The sequence below is a fragment of the Phyllosticta capitalensis genome (genome assembly GCF_038381095.1).
Source record: "Phyllosticta capitalensis strain CBS 128856 chromosome Unknown BKA78scaffold_7, whole genome shotgun sequence".
NCBI lineage: Eukaryota > Fungi > Ascomycota > Dothideomycetes > Botryosphaeriales > Phyllostictaceae > Phyllosticta > Phyllosticta capitalensis.
In genome coordinates, this window is record NW_027117445.1 from 425,332 (window position 1) to 441,431 (window position 16,100).

At 55.0% G+C, this 16,100-nt stretch overlaps 4 protein-coding genes across 4 annotated transcripts; all 4 read right to left on the bottom strand.

The window, feature by feature from the left end:
- Positions 1 to 1,292: 1,292 nt before the first annotated feature.
- BKA78DRAFT_160743 (mitochondrial protein from FMP27-domain-containing protein) lies at positions 1,293 to 10,598 on the bottom strand. Its single transcript, XM_066883103.1, has 2 exons — positions 1,639 to 10,598; positions 1,293 to 1,570 (listed from the first exon to the last, which is right to left on the bottom strand). Exons 1-2 carry the CDS (start codon positions 10,276 to 10,278, stop codon positions 1,466 to 1,468), a joined length of 8,745 nt encoding a protein of 2,914 aa, XP_066742405.1. The 5' UTR covers positions 10,279 to 10,598; the 3' UTR covers positions 1,293 to 1,465.
- BKA78DRAFT_318229 (uncharacterized protein) lies at positions 10,531 to 12,279 on the bottom strand. Its single transcript, XM_066888762.1, has 3 exons — positions 11,884 to 12,279; positions 11,212 to 11,829; positions 10,531 to 11,141 (listed from the first exon to the last, which is right to left on the bottom strand). The coding sequence occupies exons 1-3, from the start codon at positions 11,942 to 11,944 to the stop codon at positions 11,014 to 11,016; spliced, it is 807 nt and encodes a 268-aa protein (XP_066742406.1). The 5' UTR covers positions 11,945 to 12,279; the 3' UTR covers positions 10,531 to 11,013.
- On the bottom strand, positions 12,125 to 13,219 carry BKA78DRAFT_160572 (uncharacterized protein). Its single transcript, XM_066883102.1, has one exon. It carries the CDS (start codon positions 13,000 to 13,002, stop codon positions 12,325 to 12,327), a length of 678 nt encoding a protein of 225 aa, XP_066742407.1. The 5' UTR covers positions 13,003 to 13,219; the 3' UTR covers positions 12,125 to 12,324.
- Positions 13,220 to 13,435: 216 nt separating this feature from the next.
- Positions 13,436 to 14,743, bottom strand: BKA78DRAFT_253514 (PQ loop repeat-domain-containing protein; the record flags this gene model as incomplete). Its single annotated transcript, XM_066884828.1, has 2 exons — positions 13,436 to 14,267; positions 14,340 to 14,743. The coding sequence occupies 2 exons, from the start codon at positions 14,741 to 14,743 to the stop codon at positions 13,436 to 13,438; spliced, it is 1,236 nt and encodes a 411-aa protein (XP_066742408.1).
- Between the last annotated feature and the right edge of the window lie 1,357 nt (positions 14,744 to 16,100).

A 16,100-nucleotide genomic window follows, 5' to 3' on the forward strand; every position in this document is an offset into this window, starting at 1 on the left:
CCAAAAGGGCTGAAATGGGAGTATTTAATCCACATTCAGATTCAACCTTGCTTCTTTCAAATAGTCTGCTCGAAGCAGACTAGACAGAGCTCCATGCTGGTCGGCAGACGGTGTTGACTCCGGCGGGTGTGAATGAGATGGACTGTCAATGGTCCGGGGACGATGCAAAGGCCGACTGACAGGCTATTCACAGCCATTGTTGAAAGCGTGCCACGTACCTGGCAGCTCTCCCTTGATAGAAAAATTTTCTGCTTTGCCCTCCTGCCATTTCCAATGTATGTTTCCTGTCAGTACGATGACTCCAATCCGTGGAGGGAATTCTTGCACATAACCGGGCAGATCCAGCACCTCCAAAGCCATTGACAACGAGCATGACAGCTCGCAGTCCAACCACCAGACATCCGCCCTCTCAACAACACCAACGGTCTCAAAATAGCGCGAGAGGGATGCTCTCGCGCCGGGACGCGTGAAGGAACGACGTTGGACTAAGGTAGTTCGCTTGCTCGAAGTTGCCCTATATGGTTAGCCCGGCGGGAATCAGGCCACCTCCTTGATTCGCAACACCTCCCCCTTGAACGCTTACCCGGATTTGACTGATGCGAATAGCCCTTCGTTGCTCTTCTATCGCTCGTGCTGTGGCTCGATCTCCGAGTTGGCGCCTGTTGCAACAAGATCGAGAAGTCAAATAGCCATCGCGTCCACTCACTGACCAACGGCTGGGACTGAGCGAAAGTACCGGGTTGTCGTTGTCGAACTGTTCGTTTTTCCAAAAGCTCTTGCAGATGACAACGTCCTCAGGAACGCTGCCCTGCTGCTAAGCACACCCAGCTGTGGTAGTCGTACACAATATCTACACCCAACCCACATCTCATCATCTCGCCACCCTCCCAACCAGAAGCCAGAAAGGAACGCTGTCCCGCCCTGCCCCAAAGTTCCAAAAAAACGCAAAGGACCGACCGTATACCAAAAAGTGAACCCAATGCCCAGTTCGTCCATGTCTACGTTGACGCCGAGTTCACGCCACCACCCTGCCGCCCGAGGCGGCGGAAAAGAAAAAGGACGAGACGGAAATATCAAAACAACCCCACTACCGGCGCTCCCTTTCCACCCCTGTGCCATCCTGTTCCAAGCGTCGGTTCAGCCAAGTCTCGTGTCCAGACTCCATTCGTCGTCGTAGTTGCCGTAATCAAGTCTATGATAGAAAATTCAAAGAAGGTTGCCTCATTCCGTGTCTTTTGAAAAGAATGCAAGCCGCCAGACAACAAACAAAACGCCATGGAGATGCTGCAACGGGAAAACTAAAAGTGGCGTGTACTAGTCTTGCATGTGCTCAGGAGGCGGCAAAATTACTTGTGCTGCCCCAGGCTCTTGACAAACTTTTTGCCCAGGAGGAGCTTGCTCTTCATGCGGTTACTGCATACCCACGTTAGCAAGTGGGGCCAGTGGCGTCAGTGGACAGCAGTGCTCACCTCTCTTCAGAATCGTCGTCTCTATCCCTTGACCGGTGGCTCATGGCCGTGATGGCGCGGTGCAAAGTGTTGGGAGCGTGGCGAATGCTGGCCGTGTCGCGCTAAATTCATCGTTAGCAATTGCTTCATTTTCATGTGGATAAGTGCGAGCGAGAAGGGTCCAACATACGTCAAAATCGACCACACTCAGCTCGTCAGCAAACGAAGTCGGATCCTCGGCGCGGTGAGCGCTCAAACCGCCACCTGTCCACGTCGTTCCCGTCACGCTGCGCGCGCTGCTAGAGTAGCTGTCCGCACGACTCACGGCCGAGTCGCGCCCGCTGGCAAAACTCCTGCGTGGCTCAGCCTCGGTTTCGTCTTCGGGGCTAGCACGCGAGCTGTCCGACACCTGGGTTGACGAAACCTCGGACGACGTGTTGAGCATGATAGATGGGTTGGCCAATTGCTTCAAGTGCTGAACGCCTTTGCCCTTGTTTGGACGGTGGTGCGAGAACTTGTTGTTGAGAATGGTGCCTGCGTGGCTGATGAGCGCGCGAATAACATCCTTCTTGAGAGCCAGCGCGAGGTCAAGGTTGCTCCAGGTCTTGTTGCGGTACTCGATGGTGGGCATGCGGAAGACCAAGTCGTGCACGTCTTCCACGTTGCGGTTGCCCTTGCCCTTGTAGGAAAGACAGAGTACCATGCTGGGAATCTTGATGTACGCAAATGTCATGTAGTTGCTGGCGCGCGTCATCATTTGGTTGAGGTCGTCGCTTTGGCTTCTCTCCTTGCGCTGAGAACTTGGCGACCTGTGCATGCCAAAGCCGCGCTTTGCAGATTTGTCATTCTCGGCCACGCCAGGAAGCTTGGTGGCAGACGAGCGACGGCTCGACGGCCGGGCACTTGCAATCGTAAGAGTATCCGAATTGTCCTTTGATCCAGAGCCCGAAGAATTGTGAAGATTTCTGAAAAATCCGGTGCCCTGGCGACTCGAAGCGTCAAACATCTTGAATTGTGCAAAGTCGAGATGCGGCCCGATGTTGCCCTTCTTTGCAGACATGCCCGACGACGTCTTTGGTCGATTTTGGTCTGGCAACGCGAGTGTTGGCTGCAAACGAAGTTCCAGAGAGCCGGGACCGGAGCCATCGATGCTTGCCCGCTGAGACGAGTTCCTCGAGACCTGAGGCGAGTCTGGAACGAGGTTGACTTGATCATCGCCGTTCTCCATCTTCTCTTCGTCTTGTGGGGGAAGTATGTGCTTAACCATAAACGGCGAGAACCCTCCGTTCTCGAACGCGTTGCTTCCAACACCAGGGAAGATGTACTCAAACAACTTCTTTCCAATCTCACGCTCAAGCTGAACTTTGAGGGGGAAGAGATTAACTTCAAAGTGGTCCATGACAGGGATACCGGCAATCGCTTCAAGCATGAACCAATGCACGCGCAGCATCTTTGCATCTCTGCCGTCGACGAAGCTTCTGCTCTCGTCAAGGTACGGAGCAATCATTTCGGGGTACACAGCGTCGGGCAGGAGGTTGAGACCGTGGATGCGTTCGATTTCCATGCAGTTGAGGTTGGAGCCGTCGCTGTTGTCTGTGCGGTCGAAGCTTGCGTTGCCCAGTTGGAACTCGGCCAAACTCTCCTCACCTTCCCGCACCAGGTGCCAGACAATCTCGCTTGCGGTGATCAAGTAGCGTAGCAGTCCCAGTGGTTGTGTCGCTTCGGCTGCCCGGTCGTCAGTCTTGCGCTGTGACGTGGTAATGGCCTTCATCATGAAGAACAGCTCTTCCTCGTTCTCTGCAAGCGTGCGCTCCAGCTCTATCCTATTCTTCCAACCCTCGCGGTCGAGGTACTGTTCATGAACTTGGAATCTCGTCTTGATCTCTTCGAGCTGATGGATGCGTTCTTGCAAGCTGACGACAAGCTCCGGTGCACCGTTGAGGTCGCTAAAGTCAGAAGCCAACATGATCTTCTCCAACTTCTCGCTGCGTTGCTTCTCGAGCGGTTCGCTGTAGAGCAGGAGATCTAGTACAATGATGTACATAGCATAGTATTGCATGGAGTCGCAAACAGCGCGAACGTGTGGAAACTCCACCCAGAGATGGTCCACTCTGCTCTCCGCACTTTCAGGACTGTGCGAATGGCTGTTTTCCTCGCCGCTGACGTCGTCGTTGTACTTGAGTCGAAGCGTGTTGTACTTGTCGTATCTCAAGCTTGCCGAAGTCCTCTGGACCACCCTGGAGAAGCCGTACGGATTGGTGTCAAACTCAAACATGACTTCAAATGGCACCCACGGCGGCCAGCTGGAACCAATGCTTGCCCCGTACCTGTTTCCCGAGTACATGTGCAGGTATTCGGTGGAGAATGTCTTGGTGCTCGTAACGAAAATCTGCAGGCTGTCCATAGCAGCCGAGAAACGCCTCTGCACCAGACCAGAGACGTCATCCTCGACACGATCCTTGTCCATGACTTGGATGACCTTGAGCTGCATGCCCTTTGCTGCAACTAGCACCGCAGACTTGGTGTTCTTTTCACTCTGCAGCTGGATCTGCGGTGCAATGAGACGGACGTGGTAGGTGTTTTGTGCCGTGAACTCTTGAGCAATGTCGTCATTCGCATTCTCAGCAGAAGGCTGCTTATTCGATTCGGATTCGGCAGGGTCGTTGGCGTCGACAAATCGTCGGCCGTCCTGGAGCAGTTGCTGTATCCGTGAATTGACGTCCAAATCATCATCGACCTTGGGAGACATTGGCGTTGACGCAGACCTTGGCTTTTGCGTAGGTCCTTCTGTCGACTGTCGTGACTTGCTTTGCTCATCGATGATGTCCAGGATAAACTTGACCGCGCGACGCGACATGTAGTACACGAAACCACGACGCTGGCTGACTTGATGGATATATCTGAGGATGATGTTCCGTAGCGCATTGTTCCACTTGACCTGGGCATTGTGGATGACGAAGCGGTTGTTGAAGTCGCTGATATAGTCTGCGAGCGGCGTAGCATCCAGCTTCTTTGCATTGCTGTCGGTTTGATCGTACATCTCCGGCGCTTGGTAGTACTCGTCATCAGCATCACTGGATGCAACGGCAGAGTTTTCATCGCGCTCGAGTCGAACAATCAAGCTCTGGTACATGGACTGGAGGATGTCGCGCTTGCGCTGCAGGTTTTCGTGGTGGTGCTGGTACACCCGCAACCGTTCTTCGAGCTCCACGTCGTCATCCTCGGTCGACCGCAAAATCCTGAGTTGTTGTTCACCAATGGAACGATTGTTCTGCTCCAGTTGTTCATGAACCTTTCTCAGCCGGTCTGCAATGAGTTCACACTGGACACGCCTTGGATCGTTTGCCTTCGACATGACACAGTAGTGGGTTGGCTCGTTCCCGAAAATGCTGGTCCGGTGAGGATCTCCAGAGATGTGGTCTTGATGATCCGTCTGGCGGAAATAGGTGAAGCGAGGGGCAAAGGCCAATGGCAAGATCTTTGTTTCCGGGTTGTTCTCCGAGGGCAAGATCCAATCCAGTTCCACAAAGTCATCCATGTCTACCCACGAGAGATCGTTGTCGGGAATCGTAAATTTCGACAGGTCGACCTGCGTCGCGTCTTGTTGGAAGGAAGCCAAGGTGTCCTCAGTCTCCTCCTCCAGGTCGTTGTTTTCTGGCCCAGTGATGCGCGCGGAGATGGCACGAATGTCGGCAGACATGAAGTCCAACTGAACCTGATTGATCCGCATACCAGTCGTTGTAGTCGACTTGTTGGCGCCTTGAGCCGAAGAACGGAATTCTTCTCTGCGCATGTGGAGATCAAGCATGAAGCTGTCGAGACGAACTTTGAGACCCGTGGCCGAAACCACTCCTTGTCCATAGTCGTCCGGATCCTTGTGCTTGTAAATGTGACTCATGTACAAAGGAGACAGTAAGAGACCAAACTTGATGGTGCCGAGATGCCTGCCAAACTTCTTGCCAGACTTGTCCACGCCAGGCCACAGAGGTCCCTGTCGCACAGGCAGCTGCATAGCGCCAGAGAACAAAGACCACCAGCTGAAGAAGTGACTGAACACCCGAGGAGTAAGGTGGAGGCTGTTGTAGTTGGCGGAAGCCTTGGTGTTTGCAACAGACCAATCTCTGTCGTGCGGCGCGGCGATGGCAACCGACATGTGGATGTGATGGCTGCGGAAGCCGCGGAAAGCGTCGTACTCTTTTCCGTCACGCGACTTCGCATAGTCGGGGTGTTTGAGAACAACATTGTAGTGAGGAGCAAAGTCGAAAGATCTCTTGCCGTGGGTGCCAGTCTTCTCAAACACAAGACCAACCAGCCATCTAACGTTGCCAGACAGCTTCATGACCGTCTTGCGGAAAGATGCACCGTGCCTGTAGTTCGAACTGCTGATGACAGTCTCATTGTCCACCTCCTCTTGATCGACCGTTCTCGCATAGTGGCTCAAGTCGGGAATGGCCAAGACGTACACTCCGCTGTCCACTGTGATGAACTTTTTCGGGTCGTCCTCTTGACACACGTTGAGGCGGACATCGTTTCGCCAGCACATGACGAAGCCAGCACCATCGCCGGTGACCTTGTAGGGATCGCGAGAGCCCTTGAGGATCAAGTGCACGTCACCATCTCCCTTCCACGCAATCTTGATCTTGCTGTGGAAGCTCAACCGAATCTTGTCCCAGAATCCCACCTTTTCACTTGGGTCGACCGGCGCCTTGGTGAAGCCTTCAATGACTTGCATCATGTCCTGGATGGCGGGTTGATAGCTGCTACCCCAAGTGATTCTTGTCGGGAAGCTAGTGTTGACGTCAACGCTCATGTCAGAGTACGTCTTCACAGGAGCTATAGTCTTGCGGACGTTGACGATGAAACCACCCGACTTTTGGCCGTCTTCAAGAATCTCAGGAGGGACGACTTCAACCTCTACTTGTTTGCTGGATTCGCGGTCGCGGAACTCTTCAGCGATGACAAAGTCCGTTTTGAGGGAGAAGCTCGGAAGGCGAGATGATTGTCCGGTCCGCATGGCAGGTATGTGTAGGAATGGCAGAGGATAGTCGCGCAGATTCATTCGTGCCTCACCCATGCTGATTTGAACGCTAAGTGGAATGAGTAGCGAATACTGCATGTCCACTGGCATTCCTTTGCCGATGCGATTCAAAAACGTGGGATAATCCGACAGAGGGAAACTGGGCTTGTCGAGAACGAAGTGGAGGTCGCTGACCAAAAACGCCATCAGAGCCGGCCGCTGCGGAATGGCAAGAATGGTCTCCTGCTGCTCGACGCCTTCAGGCATGTCATCGAGACCCCAGAACATGGAGCGAATGTCTTTGATGCCATTGTGCGCGATTGCTAGGCCATGGTCAATCCGCTTTTTCCAGCTCTGAGCGTGAAGCTTGTCGAGCTTTTCTCGTGCTTGAGAGATTTGGACACGGGTGCTGTCGCTCATTTCGGACGCGCCTTCAACGTCGTACCGTATCCGTCTGCGACCACGCTCTTCAGTGCTGTTCTTGCCGTCGCCACGCGTCAAACTCTTGCTCCGTCGCTCGAATTCGCTTCCTGCCCTTTGTTGACTTCTGCCGCGCATGTGTGCAGATCTGGCACGGTTGCTTGTGTTCCCGCGGCGGCGTTCCCCCTCCTTGAGCTTCTTGACTTTCAGGGCAAAAGCGTCCTCGCGGGCAAGTCGTTGTCTCTGCTCAAGCATGCCAAGTCGGAAGATCGTTCCAAGCTTCCATTCGAAGCCACTGTCCTCGATTTCGAAGAGTAAGGCCTGGCTCCTGATTGAGATTCTCGGTACCTTTTTAGGTGCTTCAGGTCCCTTCTCCAGGATGTACTCGTTTGAGCCCGTCTTGAACCGGTGGTGCAATTGCTCGACTGTCTTGACCGTGTTCGTGATGTTGTCGAAGACCTTGTGGACGACCAGTTGGTGGGGTACTGCTACGCGTACGGCATCTGTCCCCACGTCGATTGACTTCTCCTCTGACACTGTGTTTCCGAATTTTCGTCGCGAGGATCTCAGGTCGACTCTCAAGCTCTTGATGCTAACCATGCGAGCCCAAGTCTTATTGAGCCCAGGTGCTTCCGCGTAGAGACGGAAGAGCTTGGCCCGAGCAAACGGCGGAGCCCACCTGTGACGACCGGCATCGAAACCGTAGATCTGAAGCATGAGAGGAGGATCATCGGGCATCGTGGCCTTGACCTGAACAAAGGCGACCTTGAAGTCGATGGTGACGATTTCGGCCTTGCCTGGGATGCTTGGGTCTCCGTGCACTCTGTCCTCTCTTTCGGCATCCTCGGCCGTGAGGCCTCTTGCGTGTCTGGGTGCCGGAGTAGGCACGTAGGTGCGATCTGAATGTTGTCTGACAAAAGCTCTCCGGAGCACCATAGTTGCCACGCCGAGGGCAAAGTGACGGTACAGTGAGTAATGCACAAAGAGACTCTGGGCGAAAGAATTGATGTGGAATACAGGGCCTTGGATGTCTGTTGTGGTGGTGAAGGCAACTTCGAATCTCGGGAGCCTGAGGAAGGACTCCTCTTCTCTCGAATCTGAGGACTCAATCGTATATCCCTCAAGGCCCTGTATGTGGATAGCCAATCGCCGCCCATCGCTTTCAGTCAGATGCCTCTTCCGCGGTGCCGGTGAGGACGGCGGGGAAGAAGGGGATGCTGCTCGCAATTGAGACTCGGTTGGCACAGATCGACTTGTCGCTCTTCTCCTAGACAGCCTCTTGTCGGAGTCGTCGGTCTTGTCTGCCTTGTACTCGGCAGTCCAAGTGTCCAAATGCAGCGCTACGCCCCGCGAGTGCTTCGACACGTCTGGATCGACACCAGCAACCTCGACATTAAAGTCTGAGCCGTGAAGTTGGAGATGCGTCAGCCACTTGGGAAGTGTTCTCAGAAACTTGGGCTTGTTCTTTTCAGGAGTCCTGTGCGCAGTGGAAGACTCGGGCGTCCGCAGCTGAGCAACGATCTGCCGCACACCTTCACTAATCTCAGGTCGTACCATGAAGATGTTGAAAGTCTCGAGATTGCCCGCCAGGACAACAGAAACCTCGGGCAAGGCCTCGAGCTGCAACTTGACCTCGGCTGCGTCCGTGACGAGAAGGTTGTGCTTTTCGCGAGATGCGGTTTGGTAATACAGCTCGTGGCCAGTGATGCGGAAATTAGAAGACAAGGCGTAATGCAGTTCTCCGCCACCAGAGTGTGAGGCCTCAACATCCAGGGATATCGAGGACATGGTGGAAATTAGAAGATCAAACTCGTCGGCATCCTTCTTCCCAGGCTCCATCGGCGGCAACGTAACCCGAACGACTGGTTCATGGATGGAGAATTTGACGTTTGCTTTTGGAAGTAAACGAGATATTATGTGACGTTTGGTGTGAAAACCGCTAGAGCCCCCGGGTCTGCGGCCTTCTGGTCTATGAAGGAGTGCGAGGATGAGAGGTAAATGTTTAGGATCAAGGTCAAAAGAAGGAGAGGTGACCACAAAGTTGGCGAAGAGAATATTGGTGTTGCGTTCAGCGACGTCTCTTTCTTTATCGATTTGGATCGTCTTTGCAGGGAGCGTAGTCTTGAGAGTCGTGGTGGCCATAGGAATGTAGAGCAATCTTTCCGGGTTGTCTTGGCCATGATCGATGCCAACGGAGATAGAAATGGCAGCAAGTAATGCTTGGTGGGCGACATCTTGAGGTCCAAAATACATGAGGTGGGCCGGGCTGCGGGGATCTAGGCGCAGGAGATCGAAGCCGACTTCCTTCATTGACATGTTCAGGTAGACGGCGCGTTCAGACTCGGAGCCAGAGCGAATTCGCTTGGTGAGACCAAAGAAGCTAACAGCAAACTGAATTTCCTGAATACCCCGCAGGGTCGAGCTAACGAACTCTTTGGAATCCGAAACGGTTTGCACAATGTCCCGCTCATGGCTGCCTGGCTTGTCCAACTCATCCACGAGGTCATTCAGAGAGTACTTGGTGTCGCTGCGAAGATGGGCTCTTTGCTTTGCCTTGACGCGGTCTAGACAGCCCTCGATCTCGTCAAAGGGAATGTGGAGGCGGCCCAGCTTAAGAGCAATGGACGCATCGCGCAGGCCGTCCAGCTCCTTGTAGAGCAGTCCATGAATGTTCAACGTGAAATGATCCAGGATCTCTGTCGATTCTTGGCCCTCCGGACTGAACAGGACATTGCGGACGGTGAAGATCCACTCGGCGGGGCTTTGGTCGCTCGACTTGGCCCTGCGATGTTGGAACAGCCGACTGCGATCGACCATCTTCCGTCTCGTATCGACGGCCGCCGTAAACTGCGCAATCTGCACGGACCCGACATCTTCGATGACCAGGGATGTGGTGGTTGCGACAATGTCGAACATGCGGATCCAATCCAGCTGGCGGTGCAGCTTCTTTATGCGCTCCTTGATGTCCGTGAGCTTTTGCCATGTCCTGGTTGTGTCCTCGCTCTTGCGGCCTTGGTTTTCCTTCGAGTCTAACCCTTGCGCCGGGCTTGTATTCTGAGATTCCTTTGCCAATCCATCTCCTGAACTTGATTCTAGTGTGTCCTTGGCCTTTGCTTCTCCGAGCGCCTTGAGATCAACCGTGAGCTTGAGCTCCTCGACGACAACGCTCACGTAGGTTGGTTGCGCAAATGTTGGTCGGTGTAACGATATCCTCAAGCCGCGAATATCCAGACGGATGCCGTCCTTTGGTGTGAAGGAAATGCGTCGCAGGCCGTACCAGCCAAGACGTTGTATCGATACGCCGGTAACGACTCGGACGAGGGCGAATATGACAAAGGTGGACAGGTAGAGAAGGACGACCAGGCCAGAGAGGGCCGAGAGAGAGAATGCCATGATATCGAGACCGAAGGTGGTCGGTCAACGGCCATGCGCCGGTGTAAGCCGCGAGCCCATGAACCAGAGAAAGAGGAGGACTTTCGGGTGCGGAGGAGAGGTCCAGGAGGCAGACGGATGAGCACACGAGTGGCTCGCGCACGGGGGTGGGTTGGTCAGCGTAAGGGGGTCGGTCGAGCGTTGCGACCGCGTGCGGTGCTCGGTTATCGTATCGTCATTGCCAGCGGGGGGTGGAATTGGTGAGGGCGACGTGAGAGGTGTGAGAAGAAATGCCCAGGATTCATGGCGGAAGCCGTCCGCCGCATCCCAACAGCGGTCGGCGTCAGCGGGGGGTACAGGAGCAGGCATCCCCGTCCTCCTCCGCATTTTGTCAACACCACGCCGCCTTCTCCTCTTCACGACCTGCATAATCTACTATTCCTTGTCCTCCGTCCACAAACTACCTCTCATCACAGCATCTTCATCTCGTTCTCGACCCATTCCTCCCCCTGCCAACGCGTCGACGCCCCACCCATTCTCCAACGTGTCAGGGACCCGCCCTCTTCACTGCACCGGGAGATATCCGACGGCCGCGTTCGGAAATGTAGGCTCTGTTGGATAGGTACTCCAATTCATTCCTGATGGCATCTATCTAAGCGCCCATGCACCCAAGTCCATCATGCTACCGTTGTCCCTTTTCGTCGTGGTATTTAGCAACCCCTTGTTCATCCCAGTCCAAGACTCCCGTTGCGCCGTCTAGTCGAAGAAGCCACCCTGATAGTCACCATCCGACTCGTAGTCCTCCGGCGGCGGAGGCGGGGGTTCGTGGTCAGAGTCGGAATGATGCGAGTCCGAGTGCGAGTCGTCCTCCTCGAGCTCATGCGCTACGAAGGAATCAAGTCAGCTGTCATATCCGAAACGACAAATCAAAAAGAGAAACAGGACAAAACTTACTGACGAGGGCTCCCAGCGCCGCACCACCAACAACACCAGCGGCGGCCGCACCCACCATGGCGCCCGTCGAGTGACCCTTCTTCTCCTTCTTCTCCACGTCGCCGTAGTACTCCTCGGCGCGCTGGCCATGCTGTCCTTCGTAGCCGCTGCCCTGGCCGTAGCCTACCGGGGGCATCGCGCCGCCGTACTGGTTGTAGAACTCGCCGCCAGGAGGACCGCGCTCAGGCGGGGGAGCGAATGCCGGCAGCTCCCACTGCACGCGGCCAGTGGCAGGCTCGGCGTAGTAGGCCCTGTTGCGCGTGCTGTCCCAGTGCGAGTACCAGCCGTATGCCAGCTGGGGAGGGTCATGGGACGGCGGAGGCGGAGGTCCCGGGGGAGCGTAGCCAGAGGGAGGACCGTATCCGGGCTGAGGAGATGATCTGTAGTCGGGAGGGCCGTATCCAGGGGAAGCTCTGTACTGCTCTGGCGGAGGAGGAGGAGGGCGGCCGTAGCCCTGGTCTGGAGGTGGAGACTGGTAGTGCTGGGGAGGCTGGCCGTATTGCGGTTGACCGTATCCACCACCATACTGCTGGGGAGGAGGAGCGCCGTAGCCGCCGTCATATCCACGAGACTGGCTTCCTATGGCAAGGTCAACGGTGAGTCAAAGAGGGCTCTCTTGCAAGAGAAGCTTACCTTCGTCCTTGTCCTTCATCATCCCCTCGAACTTGTTGGTGAGCTTGTTCATGAAAGACATGATGGGTGGAGTGGTGAGAAGATTGTGATGGGATCAAGGTTTCAAGGTGGAGGAGCTGGGGCAAGTTTTATAGAAGCCGCCGCGCCAAGTGAAAGGACGACGATCAAATGTGCTGTGGAAGATTCCAACGCGGTTGTGTGTGTTATTGCGTTGTCAATGGAGAGAGCATTCAGCCACAACGGCGCAGCTCGGGAACCCACATGCCGTGATGGCACCGCCTCTGCACGATCCTCTATCCAATTAGGGAAATGCACATGCTCGGCTGTGGCCACGTATCGTCAGCATTGGCAATGCGCGAATTAACCCCTTCGACAGCCCTTTGCTTCATCATCGTGGAGGGGAAGCAAACCGCCTCTGGGGAAACTCTCGGTACAGCTCGCCTATCGACATTCCAACTTCGCGGCGTCTTGGGGCTGCCACAGGAGCCAACATGTGTCTGACAATTGATCTAGGATGGCGCAATGTGGAACCATTTTGGCCCCTGCAGCTGGTCTGGGGAGCTCTGATATCTTAAATGTGGCTAGTGACAGCGAGATGCTTTCACGGCTCGGTTCATAAATGCCCGGCAGAGGACACCACACCTGCGAGGAGGCGATACTTCGGGTCGGTCTTGTCCTCCCATCGTCTACCACCTCGAAACAAACGGAACGGCCCGGCATGGAATGACGGTTCCAGGGCGCCTTGGACGTTATTGGCACTACTCTCGGTGGTGTTTGAAGGACTCCTGGGATTACGGCAAGATCACGGGAGAAGCAATGAGACACCATGGCGGATGAAGAGGTAGCCCCTGACCGAAGACTGATTATCAAGCTGCTGCCTTGGCGCATATGTCGATTGATTGAGGAGGTTTGGATTGACAGTAAACGCGCGGCAAGCCGACATCGCTTTCCTGCAATATCTGTTGGTTCATGCAGACGCTCAGTGTCTCGAAGGTCCTTGGCCAACATCTCCAGTCTTTCAATCTCAGAAAGGAGAAGATTATGCAAAACGGCAGTTCCAGGAGTAAAAAAAGAGCGAGCACGCATTGTAGCCAGACAGAGACACGGAAATGTCATCATGGACGATCAGCGCGGATAGACATGCAGCGACCAAACGACCTGGGGTAGGCAGGCATTGACTGGAAAGAAAAGGAAGACCAACGCAAGTCAATTCGTCAAAGTCAACGTCTATCTTCATTCGACCGACCAGCAATACCACCGTCTCTACCATCCAATACGTCTTGGCTGCCATCATCATAATCAAACCGAAATGCAAGACGCTCCGGGCAAACACATGACCCCAAGCCGCAAATGCGCACGCCAAACACCAATGCAAAGAAGCTCGAAATAGAAGAAACCAGAGACACGCCCAAGCGCCTGAAATGCCAATCACTAACCATCAAATCAAAAATCTAGGGGAATCGCTCACACCCCGCAATGACAGAATCAAAAACGGCAACGCAGCAATCCGATCAACCAAACCTTAGGGGCCGTGACAAATGACGTCACTCGTTCAAACGCCGCCGTAGTCCTCTCTTGCGATGCCAGAGCCAACGCCGTCGTCCAGTAGCCTCTGCCTCTCTTCGCGTCTAGGTGGTGTCATGTCGCGTGGGCCGGGGATCCAGCCTCTCATCCATCCGCTGAGCTTCCTCCAGCGCCACTTGGCGCCGCCCTCGTCCGGCACGACGACCGTCTTCTCGGTACCCTCTCCGTACAGCCAAAATTGTACACCGACTGCCGCGTCCATAATCAAAACACCTGCCGCGCCGAGGAAGAAGGGCGTCGCGCGCCCAACCCAGTCGACGCGGTCACTACCTCCGGCACCGACCCAGCCGCGGCCGCCGTTTGCCGGAAAGGTATACCAGGCACAGGGGTTTGTTACAATGGAAGAGCTGTAGAACAGGTTGCCCATGAAGGCGGCGAGGAACAGGGTCGGAGAAAGACCTTCGGTGCTCTGGCGCTTCCAGTTTTTGTACAGCTGCGGCATCCGGCTGCCCAGATACATAAGCGTGCTGACCCAAGAGAGGAGACGGCCGGCAATTTGTGTAGCGGTTTCGCCAGCAGGGGCGTCGGCGGTTTCAAGAATGTTCAAGACAGGGCTAGGGCTGTGGAGCGGAGAGGCGCGGGCGACAACGGCGAGGAGGAGGGAAATGTAGAGAACGGTGCGAGGCGACGAAGCAGGGGAGGAAGAGCCCGAGGTGCCGAGACGCGTAATGGTGCGGTTCGTTGGTGTTCCGACGTGAGGGCTCCTCGCTGCGTCTTTGGAGGGGGAGGAGGGGTAACGCGGCGAGCGAACATCTTTGGGCTCAGAAGCCTTGGAGTCGTTGTCGGCCTGGGTCTCGAAGCTCGTCACGGACATGCCGTCGATGATGTCGGGCATGTCGCCGTCCTTGTCAAAGCGGCGGCCTTGTCTCGACCACGGTCGCAGCAAGGGCCGGCCGTGCTGGAGGTGCTCGTACCATAGCCACTGGCCAACGAGGCAGCAGTCGACGAAGCAGTAATAGCTGGCCACGATAACCTGCCACAGAGCCTGGTCGGTAAAGAGGCAGCCCAACAAGTTGGTCAGGTCACCGAGCAGCCATTCGGTCAGGAAGAAGATGCTCAAGCCCGACGTGCTCTTCAGCTGGTAGTTCTTGTACACCTGCGGGAGTTGTGCGAAGAGCCAGGAAATTATGCTAAAGGTTCCGAGGAGTGTAGAGAGGAGGGCGAGATTGGTTGGGACGCAGGTGTGGAAGGTCGAGGACAGGCGGAGGAGGAAGTCGTTCTCTGGGGCGCAATACCGAGGCAGGCCTGGATGAGTGGACCAAGGGTTTTCTTCCATTATGGGTGTATGAATGGTGTAGTGGAGGGAGGTAGGTATGAGGAGGAGGGAGTGTGAAGGGGAACGAGGTGTGAATGATCAATCTATATTAAGGTAAAGAACGAGGCAGGTGGCTTTGGAGTCGGATGACGGAGACAGCCACAGGGCCTGTTGATTAACTAGGAGGGTACAAGATAAACCGCACATGATGATTGCAAGGAGCCGTGCTGAGCCTGGGGAGGGCGGCAAAGCTGCACTTGTGGGAGGCTGAATCTGAGTGACTGATAAGGCGATAACTGAGGGCTCAATTGAATCTGTGACTGTAGCGTGGGGACTGCAGTGGCCATCCTTCCGATTGCGCCCGCCCATTCCCCAACCCACGCCTGCCCACGCGACCATCACTCATCCCACACTCTCCACTACCTCTACGGACTCTTGACCGCTTCAACTTCATAAACATCTTCTCCGCTTGTAGCGCTCTACAGTATTCCCGTGGCTGCACCAAGGAACAAGCCCCTCTTTGCAAACAGCCATGGCACCCGGGGACCACAGATGGAGGTACCCCTCCGCTTCGCATCTTCAGCTAGCCACCGGCTGGCTGGACCTGCTCCAATCAATTCGACCCCGTCTTTGCACGGCGCAGCCTGCCGGCTCCTACTCAGACGACCGACGTCTCTGTGCAACTGACTGACTGACCGACCGATCCAACTATCGCCCCGACATGGGTTCACGTAATACACACACCAGCACATTTCCGCAACCTCCATCACTTTCCTAATGGGGAACTTTGCGACCACACGTGCCTCTTCTGCCCGTGACGTCATTCCCTTGCGCGTGGAAGAAGTGCGTCCTTTGGTAGGTCTGCTATTCGTTGACTCACCGAGCATTTGGCCGTGTATACGGCATTGTACATATAGGCGCCCAGAGCCGTCTGCTTCTTTGTTGTCGCCGCCGGGGTCCTAAGTCGGAAAAACACGGCTTAGCCATGGCTCCTTGTTTTGACGACCTGAATCTTTGCAAACCTACTTTCTGAGTTTGCATAAACGCCTCTCATCTCTCGTCTTATTGCAACACCAGGAGAACACTCTTTGGCCAATCTTGCATCTTTCAGCTTCTCCATCATTCATCTATTTCCTACAAATTCATTTTTACGTATTCATCTGCATTTTGAACAACGAAAAGCATCTTTCTTCTTCACCGGTTTTTCCTTGGCGAGTGACACATCTTTTTTACTACTACCACCGTCTCCTTCCCGTGCCTTGATCATGGGTTCTTCGTTATGTAAACGATATCACTTCACTGCCCATCCCCTCGTCCCCGATGACAACATGTCCACGACTGAACGGCTCGAGCGCGCGGATATCGCGGCCAGCGCTCT

Excerpts from the sequence above, each read along its gene's own strand:
- BKA78DRAFT_160572 (XM_066883102.1), bottom strand. The coding sequence starts at position 13,002 with ATGATGACATTTCCGTGTCTCTGTCTGGCTACAATGCGTGCTCGCTCT.
- BKA78DRAFT_318229 (XM_066888762.1), bottom strand. The coding sequence starts at position 11,944 with ATGTCTTTCATGAACAAGCTCACCAACAAGTTCGAGGGGATGATGAAG. Across the intron at positions 11,830-11,883 it reads GATGAAGGACAAGGACGAAG|GAAGCCAGTCTCGTGGATAT; the intron begins GTAAGCTTCTCT and ends ACCTTGCCATAG. Across the intron at positions 11,142-11,211 it reads GGCGCTGGGAGCCCTCGTCA|CGCATGAGCTCGAGGAGGAC; the intron begins GTAAGTTTTGTC and ends ATTCCTTCGTAG.
- BKA78DRAFT_160743 (XM_066883103.1), bottom strand. The coding sequence starts at position 10,278 with ATGGCATTCTCTCTCTCGGCCCTCTCTGGCCTGGTCGTCCTTCTCTAC. Across the intron at positions 1,571-1,638 it reads TGAGTGTGGTCGATTTTGAC|CGCGACACGGCCAGCATTCG; the intron begins GTATGTTGGACC and ends CGATGAATTTAG.